This window comes from Mangifera indica, chromosome 4 (assembly GCF_011075055.1).
Source record: "Mangifera indica cultivar Alphonso chromosome 4, CATAS_Mindica_2.1, whole genome shotgun sequence".
In the NCBI taxonomy this organism is placed as follows: Eukaryota; Viridiplantae; Streptophyta; class Magnoliopsida; order Sapindales; family Anacardiaceae; genus Mangifera; species Mangifera indica.
Window position 1 is genome coordinate 20,014,388 of NC_058140.1, and position 24,719 is coordinate 20,039,106.

The 24,719-nt window shown below is 34.5% G+C and overlaps 5 protein-coding genes across 7 annotated transcripts; 3 read left to right on the plus strand and 2 right to left on the minus strand.

Annotated features, from left to right (window-relative positions):
• Nucleotides 1–3,327: 3,327 nt before the first annotated feature.
• On the plus strand, nt 3,328–8,177 carry LOC123214747 (CTD small phosphatase-like protein 2). Of its 2 annotated transcripts, none has more exons than XM_044634718.1 (9): nt 3,328–3,487; nt 3,583–3,635; nt 4,321–4,517; nt 5,103–5,239; nt 5,703–5,799; nt 5,884–6,057; nt 6,168–6,443; nt 6,968–7,305; nt 7,692–8,177. In XM_044634718.1, the coding sequence occupies exons 3-9, from the start codon at nt 4,361–4,363 to the stop codon at nt 7,908–7,910; spliced, it is 1,398 nt and encodes a 465-aa protein (XP_044490653.1). In that variant the 5' UTR covers nt 3,328–3,487; nt 3,583–3,635; nt 4,321–4,360; the 3' UTR covers nt 7,911–8,177. The 2 variants fall into 2 exon arrangements, with proteins under 2 accessions (XP_044490653.1, XP_044490652.1); XM_044634717.1 differs by having other exon boundaries at nt 4,324–4,517.
• A 1,093-nt stretch (nt 8,178–9,270) lies between these two features.
• LOC123214745 (meiosis-specific protein ASY1) lies at nt 9,271–14,296 on the plus strand. Of its 2 annotated transcripts, none has more exons than XM_044634715.1 (22): nt 9,271–9,367; nt 9,470–9,526; nt 9,904–10,000; nt 10,088–10,156; nt 10,292–10,384; nt 10,561–10,687; nt 10,794–10,863; nt 10,989–11,030; nt 11,429–11,557; nt 11,646–11,759; nt 11,854–11,896; nt 11,971–12,012; nt 12,131–12,255; nt 12,424–12,436; nt 12,551–12,627; nt 12,718–12,816; nt 12,965–13,115; nt 13,195–13,271; nt 13,362–13,419; nt 13,523–13,689; nt 13,788–13,925; nt 14,041–14,296. In XM_044634715.1, exons 1-22 carry the CDS (start codon nt 9,365–9,367, stop codon nt 14,098–14,100), a joined length of 1,851 nt encoding a protein of 616 aa, XP_044490650.1. In that variant the 5' UTR covers nt 9,271–9,364; the 3' UTR covers nt 14,101–14,296. The 2 variants fall into 2 exon arrangements, with proteins under 2 accessions (XP_044490650.1, XP_044490651.1); XM_044634716.1 differs by having other exon boundaries at nt 12,721–12,816.
• Nucleotides 14,297–15,833: 1,537 nt separating this feature from the next.
• Nucleotides 15,834–17,094, plus strand: LOC123214748 (REF/SRPP-like protein At1g67360). The gene is made up of 2 exons (XM_044634719.1): nt 15,834–16,347; nt 16,471–17,094. Exons 1-2 carry the CDS (start codon nt 16,117–16,119, stop codon nt 16,912–16,914), a joined length of 675 nt encoding a protein of 224 aa, XP_044490654.1. The 5' UTR covers nt 15,834–16,116; the 3' UTR covers nt 16,915–17,094.
• Nucleotides 17,095–17,203: 109 nt separating this feature from the next.
• LOC123214749 lies at nt 17,204–19,825 on the minus strand. The gene is made up of 3 exons (XM_044634720.1): nt 19,670–19,825; nt 19,132–19,426; nt 17,204–17,361 (listed from the first exon to the last, which is right to left on the minus strand). Exon 2 carries the CDS (start codon nt 19,418–19,420, stop codon nt 19,139–19,141), a length of 282 nt encoding a protein of 93 aa, XP_044490655.1. The 5' UTR covers nt 19,421–19,426; nt 19,670–19,825; the 3' UTR covers nt 17,204–17,361; nt 19,132–19,138.
• Nucleotides 19,826–22,116: 2,291 nt separating this feature from the next.
• LOC123214776 (F-box protein At1g67340) lies at nt 22,117–24,133 on the minus strand. Its single transcript, XM_044634754.1, has 3 exons — nt 23,739–24,133; nt 23,387–23,549; nt 22,117–23,269 (listed from the first exon to the last, which is right to left on the minus strand). The coding sequence occupies exons 1-3, from the start codon at nt 23,990–23,992 to the stop codon at nt 22,463–22,465; spliced, it is 1,224 nt and encodes a 407-aa protein (XP_044490689.1). The 5' UTR covers nt 23,993–24,133; the 3' UTR covers nt 22,117–22,462.
• Between the last annotated feature and the right edge of the window lie 586 nt (nt 24,134–24,719).

A 24,719-nucleotide genomic window follows, 5' to 3' on the forward strand; every position in this document is an offset into this window, starting at 1 on the left:
TGCCGAAGAGAAGAAGTTGGTGGCCTTATTAATGGTTCCTATTATCCTGTTATCATTAAATTATTTTCTTCTTTATGATCAGTGTTTCTCTTTCTATAAAGTTATCCACGTAAATGCAAGTCTATTGATCGCAAATAAGCTTTTATAATATGAAGAAACCTAGACAGATAAACCAGAGAGAACTCATTAGTAAATGGTCCACAATAAGCAAAAGAACGAAAAGACATATATAAAAGGACCTTATACTTTGATAGATCACTAGTTTTATTTTCTTGTTTTGTATATATATATATGCGAAGACGAGCACAACACAATCTTTCATGCTTTTAGTTATATAATTTGGAAAACTGGCATTAGATTGCCCGTTATAACACTTTTAGTATACAATATGAATATATAGAATTTGTGTCATTATGTGATTAAATATTTTTTATCTTTAATTCAAAATTATCTAATCATATGATATCATATCATCTATGTATCCAAATTATATAACCAAAGTTGCACGTATAATTTTATTATTAAATTTTTTATTTTTGAAATTTATGCATACAACCCATTGCTGAACTTTGAATGTAGAGGATAATGATAAATATATAAATTACGAGATTTTATTGGAAATTCTCAAAAGTCAAACTTGAGTCAATATCTCTCCAATTCGTCGACTTCAAACCAACAACTCCCAAACTCGTCAAGTTAAATTTTGAGTTTGAGTCTTGCAACCACTTTATCAAGTTAAGCTTAAACTAAATAATAGTTGGCTGATCAGCCCGACTGCTGCCTTTAGTGTGAGTTACTTTGAATTGAAGTGTGCTATAAATTAGTAATATAAATCACAAACCCTAGCATCAATGGATACAGCATCCTTCTTCTTTCAGGTAGGGTGAGATGGATGTGGACGTCCACGACAACTTATAACAAAATTCTTTAATTTGAAGAGAAAATTGCGATAGTATTTGAAACTATGAATGGGTCTTATTGCTGATATTTAAGATATTGAAGACATGCATGCCCCAAAAGTTTCGGCTTTTTTTAAGATACAAATCTCTTTGTGTTTTCTCCTTACAGCTTGAAAGGTGAAGCCCTTTCCACGCAAACACTTGCCACTATTATTAACATGTAAATGCTCCTCCACATATCTAATTTCTGATTGAATTGGGACCCCCACGTAGCATCTTCCTTTTCAAAATCCCATCTTTTTTTCTTTCGGGTATCTTAAATCAAAATCACATAATTATTTGAATATTTAATTAAATATTCAAAATTAGATACATATAGTATATATGTGGCTTTGCTCCTTAACTTGAAGGTTACTGCAATCCACTTTACATATTGAATTTCATATTCATGATGGATTTGATTTTGATCCATTTCCCATCAGTTGATGAGAAGAATATTGTTTTTAAATGTGGATTATTCTTTGTATGTCGTTGTCAATGGTGTTAGCTTATTGCATTTTTAACTATTGTTTTGCCAATGATTTAAGGCAAGCAACTAATCATAAGGACAATAAGTGGATAAATTATTTTGATTAATATATAATTAATTTAAATTAAGCTCCAATTTATTAATTTTTTAAGTTGTTTGATTAGCATGTCGTTTTTGTAAGTGCATTTCACAATTGTTCTCCATGTCAATTAGTCTATGATTGAAAGGGACTTCTTGACAATATTAAACAAGCAAAAGTTGGTAGGTTAACGGATTAATCCTACACTTAACCTTTATTTTGAAGGTAGAATGGGATTTAATTTGAGACGCTTGAGCTCATATTAAATAAATGAAGTTTAAATTAGTTCAAATATTTTAATTTGAGTTAATTGAAATTGAATTAAAAATTAAATTATTTCGATCTAAGTTTAAGTGTAAATTTGTCAATCTCAAACTGATCTTTAAGTTTGGGGTCTTGTTTGGATGTGACTTAAGTCGAATTCTATCCCATTTGTAAGTAAGCACTTTGCAAATGAATTAAAATGTTGAACTCTAGCTATGTCCCACATGAAAATAAAAAATGAGATCTGATCATAATTAACAACAACAGTGGGTCATGTTAAGTGTATTTGGTGCGGGTCGCTATATCCACGGGTCATGCTCAGTTATAACCTACCAAATGGCACGTCTTACGGATCATGTTGACCTACAATATGATAAAACTTAGGCATGATTCAAGAACCCTTAGACTATGCCCCTGTGAGCTTGTTAACGAATTGACCGGTATGTTTTACCTAGCCGTCCCATTATTATTAATAGTCAAATTTTTAATTTTTATTGTTTTTTAAGTGCTGAAACCGAGGACATCATCCACCCCTTTGGACATGTCTGGAGGATGCTGTTTTGGAGGCCTGGCTAGGCCCAATATGGAGCAGATTATAAAAGCCCAACTATCCACTTGGTTGAACCCTGACCTCTGGTGACGACAGAAGCTTCTGTATGGTTCACAGGAGTGAGTTCAATTTTCAAAATTTCAAAAAGATTCTCCCCACGAGGCTCAGTAATAATTGAAACAATAACACCGTTTCACAAACTTTTGCAACAGCCCCTTCTTCTTTAATATTTTGTACATGCAACCACACTATTTTCTAAACACTCCTTAAATTATATATAATTACAATTTCATATATTCTTTTGTCACACCAAAATTTTCAACCCGAAAAATATTCAAACTCTACAATTTTCTTCGGACGAAGATATACAGTAATGTCTGATGAAGTAAATAATATTAAATCACAATTTACAAATTATATTAGAGTGATTTAATTGTAACATTAACATTAATATATTATCGATATAAATATATTTTAAAATTTTAATAATATTTTATTAATATTATTAGATAAATTACAAAATTAATCATTTAACTCATCAACGTTTAGTTTAAATATGAAAACATTGATATTTATCTTGTCTATCATTTATGACAACATTTCTTTTCAAAAAATATTATGTGGTCCGAAAAAAATATAAAATAAAATGTAGGGTTAAGTTAAAATTTTAGGAGTAGAGGCGTGTAAAATTTGCCAGCGAGATGAGATCCGAAACGAATAATTTCAATTTAAAAAATTAATTTCTTCCAATTTCGTACTTAACAAAACAAATTATCGACCGACGCCGTTCCATATCAAATCCGCTGAAGAAGAAAAATATTTAATAATTGACTATCCTCCTGTAGTACAATAAGCATCATACTCGCTTGGATCATTAAAAGAATTTAACAACATTTGAGTCAATCAAGCGAGTACAATATTCTTCCCCTCAATCGCGCGTAAGGAATTACAGCTAAACAGTCACTAAGAAATTACTTGAAATATGATCATGGTTTTTGATGATTATTTTCATTTTTATTTATCAATTCAGTCCCTTGCTCGGACCAAAATAATTTTCGATCCCTCTTCGCTTCCCTCTCTTTTCCATCTTTGGAGGGAAAAAAATCTCGCAAGAAAAAGAAAAAAAGAAGAGAAAATTCAAAACTAGTTCTTCTAGCAAGCTACTGGTAAAAAATGATCTAGGGTTTTAGTTGCTCACACTTAACTTCTCACAATCTCTTCGATCTTTCAACTTATGCGGTCTTGTTTTGCTTGGTTACAGGAACAGTAATAGTAACTCTAGCTTCTAATTTCGTCATTCTTCGAATTCGTGAGGTAAGAATATTGTGGCTTATTTGCTTGTAACTTTAGTTGCAATTTATAGTTCTGTTGTGAAAATCGTGTTTGGATTAGTTTTCTTTGTAGGGTTTGATTGACTGTATATGCATGCGTGATCTAACTTGTAATAAATGCTAAAATTTTGGAGCTGGTGTGGTGGTTCTTGAGTGAGGATTGATAGGCTTAGTTGATTTGTTGGGGTTTTGGGGATTTATGTGGTTTCACTTGTAATATTGCTGAAGTATACAATGGAGGGTCTAAGGTTTGAGCTGAGCGTATAACAGACTTAAAGTTGAGCATCATGCAGTTTTCAGAAATTTTTTGGATTAGAGCTTGTTGTAGTTCTTGATTGTGCTTGGTTGAAAACCCGAGCTGAATGGAAAGAGTTGTAAATCAATAGCTTTTTATTTGACTATGGGGGATTTTTATATTTACTTGCTGAAAGAAAAGATTTTGTTTTTATGTTAGTTATGGGTTATTGTTTAAGGTATTGTGTATATGACATCGTTGCTTCTGAGCTTTTTGGGATACTGCATCTTTGATTGTTATCTTGATCCCAGTGAAAAAACACTCTGTTTTCCTCAATTTGAACCAACTAGGCTGAGAGCGGTTTATAATAAGGACTGCTTGACTTTTGTTGTCCATTTGAGTATAATTTGAGACAATTTTCCCTGAATTAAAGCAGGTAGTGATAGCCTATATTGGGAAATTCTTCCTTGGAAATGCAAACCAAGAAAAAAGTGTATGGAAGAAAAGCCTCCCAAGAGCATGCTAGTCCCAGGGTTTTGAGAGCTCCAAAGAAGGTATCTGAAAATGTACAAGTTGCAGAGAAGAAAGTTACAGAGCTAATTACATCTTCGATCAGAAAGCAGAAATCCGGTATCCTGTTAACTTTTTTGTAATATGTTATTTTATTGTTCAGGAAAGTTTCTTTTGCATGCCAGGTCATTTTTTTAGCAAGAAACACTTTGGTGTGATAGTACTTTTGTGGGATTATTTACTTTCCAGTTTTCACTAATCAAGTCCTGTAATTTTGCTGAAAGGTTCAATTTGACGATGCTGCATTCTATGTTTCAGTTGTTTATCAAATTTCTGTCAATTTTTATCAATCATATTCTAAAGTTTGCTTGTATTTTTACAGCTGCTGGATTTTTAGTGCTAAAATGTTTGTGTCTTTAAATGAGCTCCTGCAAAATTTTGTTTAGTTTAGGGCATTGTTAAATAATTTGATGGTGCAAAGCTTATGAATATGGACAAATATAGGGAGATTAAAAAAGGAACTACTAGCAGGTTTTTAATTGGATGTGAAGCTTTATTATTAATTGTTTGCATGTTTTCAGTAATGATAAATTGCTGTACAATTAATGCAGATATTAGTTCATATTCTTGTTGGGTATCGTGTCTATACTATGTTACAATGAATTTAGAGTCTGTTTAATTTATTTATTTACCCATGAATTTCAGTTAATATTCTTTCAAAGAAAAATGGAGAGGCTGTTGCAGCAACTGATCTGAAAACTAGATATGAATCTCTGAATACTGAGACTGCTGGGGCCTGTTTGGAATATGATTCACTCAATGGAGTTTCTGTGGTTCAGAAGGTAACTTTCTAGCGTTTTTAGATCTCTATGTTTTTCCTCCTCTGGGGTTGGGTTTCTTGAAAGAGGGTTAGTCAGTTTATCATTGCTCTGGTTAGAAATCTGTCAGCCTGATGAGCAGTTGGCATTTTTGTTGTCTAGCATAAACATATAACTCAGAGTTTCCAAAGTCAAAAACTGCAATATTTTATTCGCTGCTTCTGGCATTTTCTATACAAAGTTGAAGCAGTAAAACTTTATAAGAGATTGTTTTCTCAATACAGTTTCTTTCTGAAGATATTTCAATTTAAGTTACTGTTTGCATGTAGCATTGACATTGAAGGACTTCTTCATTTTGTCGATCAATTTAAATGAAAAATGTTTTATGCAAAGGGTTTGAGAAATGTCAAATTCCAGAGAATTGAATACTTTTTTTTTTTTTTCAGTACCAAGATGCTTTTGTGTGATTCCTGAAATTGTATTACAGGGTTGTAATGAGGAAACTGAAAATGGTGTGGTGGAAACCATATTTTCTCCTTCCTTTCATGTTTCTAAAGTCGCAGGTGGGGAAATTGCCAGTGGAGGTAGGTGATAAAGTAGTTTTTAGTACTGGTTATAATGTCCCTTTGTTTGTTCTTTTGCAATACTTATGTGTGAATCCTATCTAGTTGATTTTGTCAACTTCTTTCGGAGTGGAGACCAGAAATTCCATCAACAAAGTGAGATGGATTGCTCTCGGATTGGTATGTTTGATGGTCAAATCTCACAAGAAGCAACTGAATCCACTTTTGGAGGAGATAAGAATTACAATGACAACATGTTGACTTCAACAAATATGACATGTAATGGTTATATAGAAGTTGATGCTCAATATCTGACCTGAAATTTGATACTCTGGTGAGAAGATGTTCCTTCTTGACAGAAATTTTGTGAATTTTATGTTCTAATGCAGATCCTGAAGGAGCCAACCTTTCCTCTGAAGTCTCAGCCATATATCTTGCTATGAAAAATTCAAAGCTGGAATGTGTTGATGAGCATGGCCAAGACTCTATGTTACCTGATGTTTGTGTGGAAGATGATGAGTATGATGACTTTGATGTCTTCGATCCTTATTTATTTATAAAGAACTTGCCAGACTTGTCATCTGTGGTCCCCACTTTTCGGCCCATGCTGCTACCTAAACAAACCCGGAGTTGCCCTCCCACTACTCTTGTTTTGGACTTGGACGGTAAGATAGTGTTGGATATATATGACTGAGGAAATGGTAACACCCGTGTTGTTTATTCATGTAACCAGTGAAGATATGTGTTAGAATGTCATATCAAAGCATTTACTGTCTCTCCTGTTTATTTGCTGGGGCTGTCTGTCACTTGGATTTCAGCTGGACCTGTAGGCTGGCTACTGAATGATGAAATTTAGTATTTCTGGTGTTGTTTGCTTTTAAATTGTGTTTCAATGTTAATTTTTGAGAGCAAGATTGTGAATTTAGTATTTGGTTCTCGTTTATCAGCATGCTATTTGCTATCTTTTTGAAAAAGGGCATATTGATGATTTGCTTACTCCTTTTAAATTAGATTGCAAAGGCTATTGGCATATTTGTACCTAAACCAATGTCTTGCTTTACATGTTTTAGAATTGATGGTCAACATAGCTTAGTTGTTTTGGGAAGCATAACCCTTTGGTCCACTGTTGAATAACTTGCCTTTTATGGTTTATGTTCAAGATACTGATTAAAGTATTTTGATTTGGCAGAAACTTTGGTGCATTCCACTCTTGAACCTTGTGATGATGCAGATTTTACATTCCCTGTAAATTTTAACCTCCAGGAGCATACTGTCTACGTTCGATGCCGTCCTTACCTCAGAGATTTTTTGGAGAGAGTTGCCGGTCTTTTTGAGATCATTATATTTACTGCTAGCCAAAGTATTTATGCAGAGCAGCTTCTAAATGTGCTTGATCCAAAGAGAAAATTGTTCCGCCATCGTGTGTTTCGTGATTCCTGTGTTTTTGTAGAGGGCAATTACCTAAAAGATCTGTCAGTTCTTGGTCGTGATCTTGCACGTGTCATCATAATTGACAACTCACCTCAGGTACTCTTCCGAATACCTCTCTTGAATAAATTTTATGTGAAAAAAATCCTGTTGTGGACCATTTAACACTATAGAGATAATCATTTTTTTCTAAAGATAAACAATAAAAATAAAATAAATTACATGTGTTTTATGAATAAGCTTTGTGCAATTTTATGGTTCTATTATGTTACGTTATAGTTATCTTTCATTGACATGGTATCAAGTAATTACATGTTCTGAATGAATATTTCTGTAGCCATGCTGCCCTTGAAGTTAATAAAAAGCAACGATGTAGTTGTTCTTTTAAAGTGTTAGTCAAAAGGGTTTTAATATATCCTGCAGACGGAATTAAAATGATCATTGAGCTTCCATTTTCTTAACATGGCTAATGGTGTTTTCCTTAGGCATTTGGGTTCCAAGTGGACAATGGAATTCCTATTGAGAGCTGGTTTGATGATCGTTCAGATCAAGAATTGCTTTTACTGGTACCCTTTTTGGAGAGTTTGGTCGGTGTTGAAGATGTGAGGCCATTGATAGCGAGGAAATTCAATCTTCGGGAGAAAATAGCTGCTGCTGTTTATCCTCCTTTGAATTCAATTAGAGGAGACCAGTTTGAAAGATGAGGCTGGATGTGAATTGCTAACCTTCAAGTTATTTGGACAGATTTCATCCTGTACTTTTAGACAATTACCTTTAGATGATTCTCTTTGCTGAGAAGTCTTTGCAAGACTTGAAAAGATTTGAAGTTAATGGTGTGGTTACAACTGGAAGGAGGTGTAATCATGTATCAGAAAGTTGAAACGTTTTATGGGATGAAGGAATTCTTAGATGAGAGGCTAGTTTGGAATTATTTTTTATTTAAATAATTGAATAATATATATATTTTCTCATGGGCTAAAACTTATGAAATTCTGATGTAGGTTGAGAGATTGAAAATTATGGCAGTTAAAATTTTCAAATATGATTTTGCTTCGCCCGGATTTCTCACTACAAGATAGTTTGACCGATGGATAGGGTTGGATTCAGTAATGAGAGCATGTCATCAATTATTAGAATACAATCATTGTGTATACATATTGTAGATTAAGATTGGTTGGTGTAGTTGATCAATGTTTTCAAACTCGACGGAGTATCAACTTAGTGAAAAACCAGTTTGGGTCTGGAGTGGTTGGTATAACAGTCAAACAGATAGACTGTTTAAATAAATATTTAAATAATATTTGACAAAATTATTGTCTAATAGTATGTGATGCATATTTCGGATAGACAAACCGTTTGACTTTAAAAATTCATGTCGTATACTAACATTGGCTGAATTGATCCTGATTTGAAATTAAGTAGATCCGGTAATGTAAATGGATATAAATAATGACCTAGTCACCTAGGCCAAACCTACCGAATTTTAAAACAACGTAGCTGGTTTGCACGACAATCAAATTTGTCTATGGAACTTGGAAGTGGACACATTATTATATATTTTAAGCAATCACAATTCACAACCAAACTTGAAAAAAATTGGCACGGAACTTTACGGGAATTGGATAATTTTTTTTCATAAATGTATTCAATAAAATTATATATATTTATTTTTAGTACATAATTTATCTATACAGATGAAATATTATTATATGAGTAGATTTTTTTATCATATAATAATATATATTTTAAAATCACATAATTACATAATAACACATTATTATATACATAAATTATATATAAAAAATAGATATATATAATTTTACGTTAAATACAATAACGTTTTTTTCTAGCAATTTCTTTTTTTAAGTCAAACAGTTATAAGATGCCACGTCACTCTGCAGGGATCAGAATACCCCAACCATTCTGATTGAAATTACCATATTTTTCAACTCAGAGTCACGCAATCCGCATTTTCTCAGTTAACCATAGTAGAGTTTCATCTAACTATGGTTAACTAACGGTCTATATAAATAACCAGACTCGCGCCACTCATTCTAGTTCTTTACTCCAATTCAAAATTTCAAATCACCCGTTCTTGCTCTCTCTCCCGTTTCAATTTCTCCTTCTCTAATTTCAAAATTCTCTCAAATCTGCAACCATGGTATGCCTAGTTAAAAAAAAAAAAAACTAAAATTCAATTTCATATGTTCTTATATATTATTGCTTTCTATTCTCATATTCTATGTGTTGTTTTTGTTTTCAGGTTGTTGCACAGAAAGTGAAAGAAGCAGAGATCACCGAACAGGACTCTCTTCTTCTGGTAATTAAGTATTAATTGAACATCGTATCATCAAATTTTTATACGGCTCTCCTAGTTCAAACAATCTGTGTCGAAATTGAACTGGTTTTGCTTTATCTTTTTGGCTAAAATTTTAGATGCTTTTAGATCATTCAACGTATTTGATTGATTCTGTTATTCTTGTTACTTATTTTGGATTTTCTTCTATTAAGCACCACAAGTTAAACATTAGTTGGTTAATATTTAACAAATTTGATAACTCTTGGAGCTTCTCACTTTTAGATCTAGTTTGTGAATTCATTAATAATTATATAAAGTTAGGACATCATAATATATGCCCCTGCGTTTATTTACTGTAACTAGATCTCATGCCGTTTTGATGAATTCACTCTCAACAGACAAGGAACCTGCTTCGCATTGCCATATTTAATATTAGTTACATAAGAGGCCTTTTTCCGGAGAAGTACTTCAATGATAAGTCTGTTCCTGCTTTAGGTAATCTCATCTCATCAGATTTTCGTTTCTTTTCTAATTTGAATATTATCTGCTAAAATGTCTCTTAAATTACGCCAAAATTTATAGAGATGAAGATCAGGAAGCTGATGCCGATGGATACTGAGTCACGTAGACTGATTGATTGGATGGAGAAAGGTATGTTGCTGCTATCATCATCCAAAATAAATACCTAAATCTTAGTACATTGTTATTTTATTTTTAATTGTTCACTTTTTGTTCTCGTTTTTCCATACTTCTGTTCAACTATATTTCTTATTATTTTCTTTTCAGGTGTTTATGATGCACTGCAAAAAAAGTATCTGAGAACACTTCTGTTCTGTGTATGTGAATCAGTTGATGGGCCAATGATTGAAGAATATGCATGTAAGGTTCTGAATGATCACTGCAAAATTGTAAAAACTTCAATTCTAGATGGTTAGCGAAATTCCAGTGATTCACATTGTTTTTGTGAGTTTGATTGGATTGCTTTTCCGCTTCTGTCTTTTGCCTCTTGAGCCTTTTTAAGAGGTTTGAATGTTTCAAGCTGTCTTCTTTTGCAGTTTCGTTTAGTTACTCTGAATCTGATAGCCAAGAGGTTTCCATGAATATCAGTCGCACTGGAAACAAGAAAAAAGGAGGAACATTTAAATGTAACTCTACATCTGAAATTACCCCCAATCAGATGAGGTGGTTTGAACAGAATCTCTTGTCAAATTTCATTTTAATTCTGTCGTTGGCTTGTATTAAATTCCTTTGTGTCTTCTGTTATTTGTGCCACAATGTTATTGATCAGAAGTTCCGCTTGTAAGATGGTCCGTACACTGGTTCAGCTTATGAGAACTTTGGACAAGATGCCTGAAGAGGTTACTTGCTTGGAGGCTTGTTTATCTCTGATAATATGTTGAAAATTTACTTTTCTTTGAATATTTGATTTTGCATTTTTTTTATGGTTGAATTTTGATAGTCATTTTCTTTGTTGCATTTTCAGCGTACTATATTGATGAAGTTGCTCTACTATGATGATGTAACGGTATGTCCATTTAACTGCTTTAAGAATCTTTGTTCCAGGTAATTGTACTTGTGATTGCTATTCCAGTTATGATTCATACGAATTTCTTTAATTCCTATACTTGAAGCATATAAAATAGAATTTGAATTTTTGGGTTGGATGGCCATACTATTTGGAGTTGGAATGCTTTACCGTGACAAACATTTCCTGGGACTACATATGCTTGGTAGCGTGTACTATTGCTGGGTAACATTTCTTGCAAGTGCATTTAAGTTGCATGTAAATCTCAATTTCTGCATCAGGTCTTTTGCGCAGACTATTGTTTGAGATAGAGCGTACAACCTTTCCTTTTTACTTTTTCCTTTGTATTACATCCATTTTAGAAAAATGATTAGTGATACAATTATATGATCTTGCAGCCAGTGGATTACGAACCTCCATTCTTCAGAAGCTGCACAGAAGAAGAAGCTCGTCATCCATGGACCAAAAGTCCCTTGAAAATGGAGGTTGGGAATGTCAACAGCAAACATTTTGTGTTAGCTCTCAAGGTAAGGGATGAAGAACTCTGGAAATGACTATGATTAGTTCTAGTCCATCATAATCCAGGCATGTTTCTCATTTTTGATTACTTGACAGGTAAAAAGCGTGCTTGATCCTTGTGAGGATGAAAATGATGATATGCAAGATGATGAAGTAAGCTTAGGAGGCGATTCTTTTCGAAGGGAGGAATCTTCCGATTCTGACAGTGAGGTGAAGTAACAACGTTATATTTTATACTTAAGAATTTTAGTATAACGTACAACACAAATTTTGAGTTGCCTAGAAAACACATTATATGTTTCAGGATAACCTATCAGAAAGAGATCAATACATAGTGGCGCCAATTGGTAATTTCATCAATTGCTTGAACTACTTCTTTTGAGGGATTTGCACGTGGAACTAACAATGGTTATCATAACAGATAAGCAACAGCCAGAAGAAGAATATGGCATGGTTGGTGAAGGTAAATTTTGATTTTTGATGTTAAACAGGACAACCTTCGCGTGATAAAGTGAAAGTGGATGAATTTTCTAATGAAATCTGATTCACTAATGTGCTGGGTCCAATTATACTCTCGGCAGATAATACTCAGGACCCGGAGGAAGATGAACAACAATTGGGCAGGGTGAAGGACTGGATGAAGGACCGCCACCTTGATACTGTAGAACTTACTGATGTTCTCTCTAATTTCCCCGACATTTCAGTTGTAAGAGCTTCTAAGTTTTCATCTTCTAGTTCCTTTTTCTGAGTATTCTGACAAAAGCTATATCAGTTGGACTAGTCAGATTATCCATTATTAACCCAGCAGATTTTTTAGTTTTTCTCTTGAAAATTTTGAACTCTTAATGACTTGAGATTTAATGGTTTAATGCAGGCTTTGACTGAAGGTAAACGCGGGCTCTGATTCATATTAAAATTTGAACCAGCAAAGACTTCTCTGTGTTGAAATTTAGTTACTAAACAAGTTTGTTGCCATTTTATTTCTTCTGACCATATAACAGAAATAATGGACAAGCTTGTGAAAGAAGGTTGTTTATCAAAAACCGCGACGGATACATACACGATAAACAAACAAGAGGTTTCCTTTTCTTTTATTTTTTAGGTATAATAATCATCATTAGCTACCTTATTTTGGCTCACACTTCTTTTCTTTGTGCCAACACACCACCAGAAATTTGATCGTGAATTTAATGTTGTGAAAGAAGAAATGGATGGCGTCTCAATTTATGACAAATCTCCCAGTGTAGAAGATCGCTTGTACATGAAGGTAAGAGACATTTATATGCATGCTCTTATGGTGATTTAGAGTTGACTCATGCTGTAGTTACTTCAAGGAAACAAGCAGTTACTGTCTTGGTTAACAAATATTTTGTTGGACATTGCATACACTGAGACCTGCCATTGTTAACTACCAGGCTTTGTATCATGCTCTTCCAATGAACTACATAACAGTCTCAAAGCTTCAAAACAAGCTAGATGGAGAAGCCAATCAATCCATTGTGCGCAAACTAGTTGATAAAATGATCCGAGATGGTTATGTTGAAGCCAAAGGGAGCCGTAGGCTAGGTCTGAGCAGTGAAATCGACTTTTTACTTGACAAAATTTGAAGGATTGAATTATCTCAGTATATCTTGATCTGAAACAGGCAAGCGTGTAATCCATTCCAATCTGACTGAGAGAAAGCTCATGGAAGTCAAGAAAGCACTGGATAATGATTTTATGGTGAAAATTACCTTCCCAAATCTGTGTGCATATATAACAGCATCTTCTGATGTGTTAGTACAATTCTTCTTCTTCATTTGTTTTGAGCAGGACATGGATACTAATGAGCCACATAGCAAGTCCAACAATCAAGAATTCCAGAAAATGGGTATCTTAACCAATTCCTTATAGACTAGAGTTTAAAAAATATGGTTCTTTTCCATTTCTAAATGTTAGAAATCACAAGTACAAAACGTTTATTTGTTTATTAGGGGGCAAACACATTGAAATGTCCACATGTGGTGTCCTTCACTCTATTGGATCAGATCTAACACGCACAAGGGGAAGATCTGAAATTCAGCAAAATGGTTCAATCAGGAGTGAGCAAACTACCTCAAAGGCAAGGGACCTAGGAAACACTCCCACAAGCAGGGCTGAGGTTGGGGTGGTGAAGTTTCCTATGATTTCTAGCGGTAATTCTTTTGATCTAAAAATTTTCAGCCTATTGATCGATAATCTACTCTTGGAATTGTATAGCCGGTAGCGTCAAGGGAGAGCTTTGCACCAGGAAACGAGAACATCAAAGCAAACGGTAACACAATTTGCTGTGATGAGGCAGACAATATTATTGGCAGTAGATCCTCCCAAGATAAGAGGTGCAGAAAAACTAGCACGGTATGCTCAATTTCTGCTACTTGCATGAAAGGTTGCGGCTGCATAAATGGCGTGATTCAACGTGAAGACAACTTTTTTCTTTTCCTAATATGTTGGCTTTGTGTACCTTTTTCAGGTTAAGGAGCCTATCCTTCAATATGTAAAGCGTCAGAAATCTCAATCTGTTTGGGTCTAAAGGGCCTAGATCGTGTTATTCTACTCGGACTTTCCTATTATCAAATATTTTACGTTGGACAACTTACATAGTTTCTTTTCTGTCTCTGATGTCGTGGTGGGGACATGCAATTTAGGGGCGGTCATTGCCCAGATAAAAATATATATGTATATTAGCTTACGGAGTATTGAAATATCAAATTCTCTACTATTACTAATTTTTCTTTCTTTTTTTTAATTTTTGCTATGAAATGAATCAATGATTTGATCGGTGGAGATGCCGAAGCTACCAAGAGCAGGCTGGTCTTGCGTCTCACAAAATCTCTCTTCATGATGCCTTGAATCAAAATGGCCCAAGTAAGATTATTTTGTATATCCTTCTAATTCTCTAAGTTAGTCCTCATATATATATATATTTAAAAAAAAAAAAATGCTAGCCAGCTTTGGTTTAGCTAAAGCCTATACCGTCCATACCGACCGACGTTAGACCGATTAAGACTAAAACAATGTAGTGATTGGTGTCTGATAGAATTATATCTGAAAGCTTCGGAAGGTTCATAAAACCTTGTATTTAAACAAACTGCTTGCGAAAACAATGGGACAGCAGTCAGCCCATAGATTAGCCTCCGCCACTCGGTGTGATGATTACAATTTACAATAATTTAACGAAACACTGAGATTAGATTATAATATAATATCTTAACCAGGATTAGGATTAGATAACAAGGACTCGTGGATCATGACTGCAAAAATAGAGATCCCATAATTTTTGTTGTATGTCACGTGTTTGGCTCGTAGTTAAACTTAAAATAAAACTAAACAAGGATTTAAAGATGATTTTTTTCTCATTTTCATAAAATTAAATATGTAATAATTATTATTAATGTTGATGACGAAATTCCATCAACAATATATAAAATTAGAGTTGTAACTCTATGCAAAAAAAATAAAAGCACTGAATTTTTCCAAGTAATTCCGATTAATGTGTTCGAGAAAATTGTGTAGAGTATCAATACAAGATGCAAATAGGTTTTTTTTTTAATCTATTTATAATTTATATTTATGAGATAAGAGAAATAGATAATTATATAATTTCATATAGAACATTTAAATCTTAGTAAATTGAATTTATATGTCTAATAAAATAAAATTATTGAAATACTCTTAATAATTATTATCTTGTAACAATAGAAGATAGAATTAAAATGTTATCTTAAAAAAATAAAAGATGAAAACAATACGGTTAAAACTTTTTATACTCACGCATTCTGTTATTTTTTAATGTATCTAATTGTTTTATGTAGTTTGCATGGTTAGCTGTTATCTCCAATACAATTCTCGTGTATTTTGAAAAGAAAATCTAATCATACAACAATTGAGATTAATAATTTTTTATACTTTAACATTTTTTATTAATAAATAATTAGGGCGCGTAAAATAAATATATTTATATATAAAAATAATAATATTATAATAAATATTAATTGGAATATAATAATGATAAATAAAGACTTAATTAGAAAACGGAAATTAGAAATTGTTCTGAGATTTATTTGTCGCTATTATCGAAGACTGGTGGTTGCAATCTACGAACTTCTAAACAATTCAGCACCCTCTCATTCATGAATGAGTAATGACGAAGTTTCCTCGTCTAGAGATTTTCAATAAAAACATACCTCAGCGCCTTCCACGTCTGCTTCTTGAAGCCTCTATTTTAGCCCATAAAGCCTTTCGGTTTGGTCCCATCTCTTTACAATCACAAATCTCTTTCTCGGGAAACGCAACTGGGTCCCATTTCCATATTCTTCCAGACGCAAAGCAGATCTAATCTCAACCGTAAGATCAAACGAACGATTCAGATTAAGAAGCATATCGTCATTCCAGTCTCGTCGGTCTTCATATGATAAAGACGACGCTTAGCCCATAAACATTCGCTTTCGATATATCAGTCACAATTCACAAAATATAGCGGAAGGCAAATTACCTACGTTATCTGAAATCATCGGTGATCTGAGGCGACTCTTTGTTCGTTGTGGAGATGGAGACCGAGAGGAAGAAACTAGAACTGAAGCACCTTGGATTTGTCAGGACGGCTGCGATTCAAGCACTGATGTGCGTGTCGAGCTTGTACGACTACGCCAAGAGTAACTCGGGGCCGTTACGATCGGCCGTTGGGACCGTGGAGAGTGCAGTGACAACCGTCGTCGGACCTGTCTATGATAAATTTAAGGGCGTTCCTGATCATCTCCTTGTTTTTCTCGATAAAAAGGCAAGTTTCTTGTTTAGTCTTTGTTTGGATCAGTTGGTTTTGTGATTTCTTTTATTTTTTCATGTAACATGGAAAGCGATTTGGATCTAAGTTGAATTCATTGCTTCATTCTTGAAAGTGCAGGCGGATGAAGCTTCACACAAGTTCGATAAACATGCTCCACCAGTGGCAAAGCATGTGGTGAGCCATGTCCATATTTTAATAGAGATGGCCTCGCAGAAAGCCCAAAAGTTTGTGAGTGAGGCTCAGACTGGAGGCCCACGCGCAGCTTTGCATTATACTGCTGGAGAGTGTAAACATTTCGTTCTCACAAGTTCTGCCAAGGCGTGGCATAAGCTAAACCGCTATGCAATCTTCCACACCGTGGCGGAGATTACAGTGCCAACGGCTGCCCATTGGTCAGACAAGTATAACCATGTCGTTTTGGACTTGAACAATAAGGGTTATCCGGTCGTGGGCTATCTTCCCGCGGTTCCCATTGATGAAATTGCCAAGGCTTTTAAGCAGACTGAAGCTGAGAAGAAAGTAAATAGGACTGAACCAGGTTCAAGCTCGGATTCTGATTAAGAAGTTTATTTTACTCGATTTAGTTTGCTTTACCGTGTTATCTGGTTTGCGTAAACGCGTTTGGCAATGTGATTTATGACTCTTTTTTGTAACCATGCCATGTGGATAGTAATGACGCTGTAAATGACTTATAGACTTGATTTTCCCATGTGAATTAATGCTGCATAAATTCTGTTTTTAGGAGTATTCTAATTATTTATGATGGATAGTTATTTTATCTTTTAATTCAAAAAAGAGTTTTGGTGATCATGAAACCAGAGGATACATTTCACTAACACGAGTCTGACAATTATTCAAACGCAAGTCTGGAATACTGAGATTAAACTTTATGAAACATACATAAACAGTTCAACAGATTGAGGGTAAAAATAAGAAATGAAATTGATTGTTCTTTCACCATCCTCCTTATATACTTATAGATCATTCCATTCGCCCGGATCAGAGCTTCTGCAACATTGGAAATAATGGATGTCAATATTATTGTATTGCAAGAATAAATATATTTCTTTCTATTTTGCACTCCTTAATGACTTCCAGCCTTATGGGTTGTAGTTTATAATGTAAAAATCTAATGAAGGAAAATGGAGTTCAGGATAGATGTTATCTTGCAAGCCAACTGCGTCTACTTTCATGGTCAAAAGTTACATATATAAAACTGAATGAAAAGCAACTGAATAAACACTAATGGATTGGTATCAGAAAACCACAGAATTAAACATATAACTGGTAAATCACTAATACTGTGCTTTTCACAACGAGAAGTTGACCGTGCAGGGTACATTCAGAATCGGTGGCACAATCTTTTTACAGGTACTCTTCAGCAAATTAAAAGTAATTTCCTTCCTATCAGATCAGAGTCATCATACAAGTGCAGATAGCACTGGTTGAAATAGAAGAAGTGGAGAAAGCTGGACGGGTTACATACTATTTCTTCAAACTAAATGGTAGAATAACAAAATGTATTAAGGTCTTATAACACCCAAACAAGTTAACAAGTTAGCCCAGAGCACAAATTGGCTTAACTGTTTCACTGGGACCAAATACATGGTAATTTCATATATGAAGACAATGCATCTCATACAACTCAACCTTAAAATTCATTTAAAAGATACATAACAGGACACACACATAACAAATTCAGAAAGGTAGCCAAAAAAAAGTTTACCATCAATTTAAAAAAAAAAAAATGCATCAGCAAATATATAACATATCTGACAGAAATACAGGGAATGTGTTAGCTTCAAAGGCACAATTTCCACTACAAATAATTACTTGGGTGACAGAGAAGGATCCTCTTAGAACTCATATTTAGGTGACTTGCAGAAGGAAAGTGGGTAGTTATAAAATGGAGAAGTGAGCAGTTATGAAATGGGGAAATGAAAAGTTATGGGCAAGAATAAGAGCAGGAAACATGGGCAGTTAGGAAGAGAGCTTATGGAAGCAGTTATGGGCAATTATAAGAGAGGGATTTTGGAAAGTGAGAGACGAGGAAAATTGAATTTTGTTTTGGGCAGCCTTTGACTGGTTGGGGGAGAAAGCTGGCATCTTGAAAGCCATTTGAAAATGGACAGAGTCCAGCCTCTCAAGTAACTAGACAAATTTAGGAGAGATTCCAACTCTTGAAAGCCAGACCAGGGAGGGGAAATTGCTGATTCTCCTTTTTGTCACTATTTTGTGTGTTAAGGAATAACAACTCTCATCCATGTAAAGCTGGTTGAATTAATACAGATTCATTGTCTACTCTAACCTATTTTGCAGTTAATCTTTTGACTTTTCTTCCAGTAATTTGTTTGTTTGTTATTAGCATGGTTCCTAACATATCCCCTAAGAATTAAAGTTTTCACCATCAATTGCAATCGAACATTTTACTAGCTTACACAATTGCATCACTGGAGGTGCTCTAAATCATTTTACTTCATCCCTTGTTTACTCAAAACAGCAAACAACAATCAGTGAAAACTAAAAACATCACTCAGTAAGACATCAAAGTCATTCAGAATTTAAAGATCATGAATAGAAATATAAAAGTTCAATTGACCAATACTCCTATCACTGGTCGTGTTCCACAAAAATGTAAGAAAACATGATGCCAAACTTCATGTATTAAAGCCATGACTTTGTCACCATCACACAACTTTTTCCTTGCATCACAACATACTTCGGACTGCAACATCAAAAACAGAAAATATCAAAATAAACTAAACCTCCAAATCAAACCTGCAATTTATTTGGAGGCAGTGGTACCATAGGTTTCCTCAAGAAGGTCATCATAAGGGTCCCTGCGACCAGGCACCTGGCTAATCTGAGCATCCCAACGGAGCTGAGCATTATGTCTCTCAAATGTCCAGAACCCGTACGGACGCAGTGGATAGCTCCACATCTCCTTTGTCTTCTTGCACCTATCTTTCCTCTCATACAAACGTTCCCTAAATTTCCTGTCCCTCTCCTTCGGGTCCTCCATCAACCTCAGAACCAAATTCTCCGCAAACTCCATTATAAATCCCATTTCTTCCTGTTCATTCAAAAAGATTCACAAAACAACCAAATAAAAACTAATTTTATGAATTAATTAATCATTATATTTAATTAATTAACTTGTATTTATGAAGATCAAAACGGATCATAGCGATTTAAGAGGAGAACCCTAGACTACAAAATTGAGCAACGCGAACAACATCTATACGAATTTCGAGATCTTATAAGTTACGAAGCTAATGAAATTTCATATTTTTGATAGTTGAAGCATAGACCGTACCTGTTCAGAATCAGAGCTCAAGACTCGCCGAGCAAATCAGTGGCTTAAGCTTCGGCCTTGCAATGACTATTCAGAGAGACTCACGTAAACACAGAAAAATGATGAAAATCTGGAAAACTGTAACTTGAGCCAAGGCCCAATATTAACTTCATTTGGGCCGACAACTGATTGTTTTCTGGTCTATTGGGCCTTCTAGACTCTTACCATGGATTTGGAATATATCCAGTTACAAATGAATTGGTATGTCAATTATATGATTAAATAATTATAAATTAAAAATAATGTAAACAATTAAATAAACCAATCACATGATGACACATCAATATTTAATATTTATTTATTTATATATATAATATTACCTTTTTTGTGTTGTCAAAAATGTTTCTAAATAATTAAAAACATAATTTTCACACATAAATCGAACATTGACCTCATGAAAGGGTTGATCCAAGTCAACCAATAATCTAACAGTAAATTGTTTAAATAAATATAAAAAATAATTTTCAAAACAATTTTGACAATTTAATCATTAAATCTAAAAATTTGGATTACATTTATTTAAAAATGAATTTGGTATAATACACACACATACTATGTCAACCGAAAGTCTATTGGGTTCAAGCCTCAACAAAATAAATAGGTTTAAAGTTTTTATCGAGTTAAAAATATCTTGAGCACATTAACGTTCAATCATTCGTTGAACTTATCGATCCAATCAGTTTGATTCGATGTTTAAAACCATAGCCAAAAACACTTACATGATCAACTTTTTAGTGATTGAATTTGACTAAGATAAACAAGAAAGAAACATTTTGGTTGAATATAAGAACACATTTTCATCAAGTGATTTCCTTTCCTGCTACATTTAAGCACTTGAATTCTTCGGAAAGACCCCACAAAGAAAACAATTAATGTGAAGAAAGTTGGTTTAGAAATGGTTGGTCAGACGTGACATTTACAGCTAGCTAGCTCAAATTGAATTCTGCTAGTACAAAGTGAAATTTATGATGATCTCGCCTTTCTAGTACAGTTAGTTGCTGGTACAGAGATCCCCCAAACAAAGTCAACTTTATACATATAAATAAATATATATATTGCCACAAGTTGTGCTGCGTTTGCTTCAGCAACTGATAGTTGCATTTCAAAGGCAGCTTGGATCATGAGTGAATCTGAGCCTATCCGAAACATGGGTCAGTTCAAATTAGATTCAAATTCAAAATTGAATCTAATTGTCAGTGTCAAAAAAGTGGGATCGCAATGAATGTTTGAGTGACTTTTTCAATAATTTATTGGATTTAATTTAACTCGATTTAAATTTGAGTTGAATTTACTTTCATTCAAATTCTATCTATTCAAATTAAACATCAAACAGAAATTGTACAAATTCAATTCGTATCTAACCGAAATTGAGATTCCAACCAGAGGTTTTAAGTGGGCTGGACTTGAACCCTTTGAAGGCATTTAAATTTGGATACCAAAATAATAAATGAAATGAAATCGAAAAAACATGAATAATATCATAGTCAAAGAATAAGTGTACACCCACCAGAAGATGCCTTTTTAAAGCGCGCATATACACACATATATATATATATAGCTTTTTATTTTTATTTTCCTTTTAAGTAATATTATATGTATTAATTTTAGATACATAAATATATATATACTTATATATATTATCATATAATTTAATATTATTTTATTATTAATTTAAAATTATTTAATTATATGATAATATATATAAATATGTATATATTTATATATTTAAAGTGAGAATCCACAACTTTATTAGTTTCTTTTGGGTATTGGGCATAAAGCTTTGAAAATTACAACATTCTCCACTTTCAAAATGCGCGTCTCTTCCAAATCTCTCGATGGGTCTAAGCCTTTTTGACAATAAAAGAGCTATTTGATTGATTGCTCACAATTTTCTAGTCTAGTGTTGCCATTCAATTTCTCTTTTTCCCACAAAACAAGAGAAAATTTTTTTACACAGAGCAAGCTCTTTGTCTTGTTTTGATTTTGAATATGTCACCTTCTTCTTTTCCTAAGATCTAAGATAGAGAATCCTTACCTTTACCCCAAAGCGAACCCAATTTCTTGAGCTAGAAACGAATTTCATTGAGGTTTGCTTAATTATCTCATCCCCATACCTAATTTCACAGGCGAAATACCACCTTAAAAACAACACATCTTCTCCCACAACTGCGATCCCTGACCCGCCATTTTGCTACACACGTGGTACTACATGTACAAACAGTAAATACTAACAAATTTAAATTGATATATCATCAAATAATAAAAACTAAAATAAATAATATTATATTCACTTAATTTTAAATATTTAATTAATTAATTATATAATATATTATTATATAATTAAATATTATTTTATTTTTAATTTAAAATTATTTAATTATATAATAATATATCTTCACAAAAAGAAATGGGCATAAGAAATGAAAGGGTTTGAATTTAATTTACCAAATTTAAAGTTGAAGGTTGGTCTATAGTACAAAATGAAATTTGGAAAAAAGTTAAAAAGAAAGGAGTTTTTCCGATTTTACCCCTATATACAAACTAGGGCAAACAAAACTTGAGCTCACGAACTGCCTTACAAGTTCCAACGACCATAATTAAAGTTGAATTTTCCACCAAAACTGGCCTCAATTTTCTTCGTTTCTCTTTTCTCATTTTTAACGCCTATATAAACACATATTATGTGCCGATGCCGTTACCGTTACGGTTAACTTCACAATCACTATCTCCGTCAGTCTAACATCCCTTCACCGTTTAACTATCAGCCATGACGTCATCATCCCCTTCACCGCCTCCTGCTCCTCCAACATCCTGATTAATATTACCCGCACCCTCTAATTCACCGTCTTCGTCAAGCCATCGGTCAACCGGCGTGCACTCGGCTTTATGTCGCAGTTTCCAATCAAGCGCTTGACAAGCGCGTGAGCAGTAGTTTACAGCCCCACAGACCGAACACCGACGAAACTCATGTCTCCTTGTCTCGGGTCTCCCACAGCCGACGTGCGAACATAGTCTTAATCCGGGTTCAGGCGTGCCATCACGTAAAGCAAACCACTCGGCTAAAAATCGGCTTGCCGGATGTGCTTCTGGAGCCGGTACATTGCAGCCGAAATCGCTTAGTAACGGACATCCCATCCCAGTCATCTGACCGTCGGGATTCTGTGGTTGGGGAACTGGGTGAGGGTGTGCATGCGAGAGTGAATTCCAAGTGAGCCATGAGCGCGTGCCGATAACTTGCGAAGGAGTTGACGAGAGCACGGCAGCAAGCTCGCGAGCGTTAGCTTGGACGAGGAACCGTCGTCCCTCAGCTATGTTTTGGCGGACACCGTAACCATCCTGGAGACAGTGACCAAGCTCGCGTAGCGCGTCGATGTGACCAAGAAAAGCCGCTCGTGCACAAAGCGCTACGCCGGCTCTCAGGTCCTTGTCGTTCTTTGAACCACCGCTGCCGTTGAACTGAATAACAGCCAGAGAGTATAACGCCTGCGCGTGTGAGCTAATCGCAGCCTTGGCCATGAGCGACGCGCCGCTTCCTCGGTTATTTAAACAGTAGAACCGAATCTGAGAAAAATAAAAACCATTCAAGCATCATTAAAAGAATGAATGTTCATAACTTAGATCAGTAAAAAAAGAATTTTCATTATTAAAAAAAGTCCAAAAGGAAATATTTTTTATTACCATGCCTAGAGTGTAACAAGCTTCAACGTTTCCGGCGTCGGCACATAGTTTCAAGAAACGGTGAGCTGCGTCCGACCAGTTTTTGGCTTTAACAGCAAACGTTTTCTCAGAAGCTTTAGACAGTACTAGAGGATTCATAGCCAAGCCGTTCAATCTCTTGCATCTGCGTTTTCATCAAAATCAGATTCAAATCCAATACATGCCCAAAATTAAAAAAATTCGAGCGATGAAGAGGAAAGAAAATCAATCATATATCGCAACGTTTGAAAAAAACTCAATTCCTGCCAAAGTGAAGTGAAATTTTTCCAGAAGGCGATCAGAGGAAACAAACAAGTAAAGATAGAACACATACGTCATCAAAACGTTAACGAAATCGGATGGGCAACGAGCGGTGGAACTGAGTTTGCATAAAATAGAAACGACAAGATCATCAGGAAAAGCTTCAAACAAGTCACACTGACCAGCCGTGCCCGGCGAAAGTTTTGGCCTTTTACGGCAAACCACCTTCCGTTCACCGGCGATAATTCTTCTCTTCTTAAAAATTACTCTCTGGTCTAAACAAACATCTACTAATTTTGGGCAACAAAGCCCACGTTTCGTTCTCATCCTCTCTCTCTCTCGCTCTGTAGTTTTGTTTGTCTCTCCTTTTAAAGATAGAAAGAGGGTAAGCAGACGAAGAGCTTATATAAAAGAGGGAAGCACAAGCACAAAGTCCTTGAGACAGAGCAACAACAACAACAGGACCGAAAATCATAAAATAAATAACCCCCTGGCCGGGCTAGACAGGGAGTGTAAGTGAAATTACATTCCTATCCCTCTCTTGTTAGTTTTGCGGTCAAACGGCGTTGACCCAGATCCGTCCATCGTCTGTTTTTGCTTCCCTTTTAAACTTTTTTTAGCCCCTCTCTTGTCTGCAAGCATTTAAGCACTTGTTTCAATTTTTACTTTTTTTTATTTAATTTATTTTTAAAAAGATGTGAGGCAGAGAGAAAGGCTATCCTCATCTCATCTCATCTCTTTATCTTTGTTTGTTGGATACAGGTGGACTGTGCCTGAAATGTTCGGGTTTGTTTTGAAAACAGTTAAAAATTTGTTGCGAGTAACTGTGTTTATTTTCACTGTGCTATTTTTACCAAGATAAATCTTAAAACTTTACCTTTTACCTCCGCGCGTGATAACACGCTTCTCCAATTTTTTATAATAAATATGGAAAAAAAAAAAAAAAAGTAGTGAGTGTGCGTGCGGACACGTTCGGGTGAGAGTGGGAAACTTGTGGTCTTCCTAACAAACTGAAGTAGCGAATTCTGGGCTCTCGTAGAAGATTATTACCATA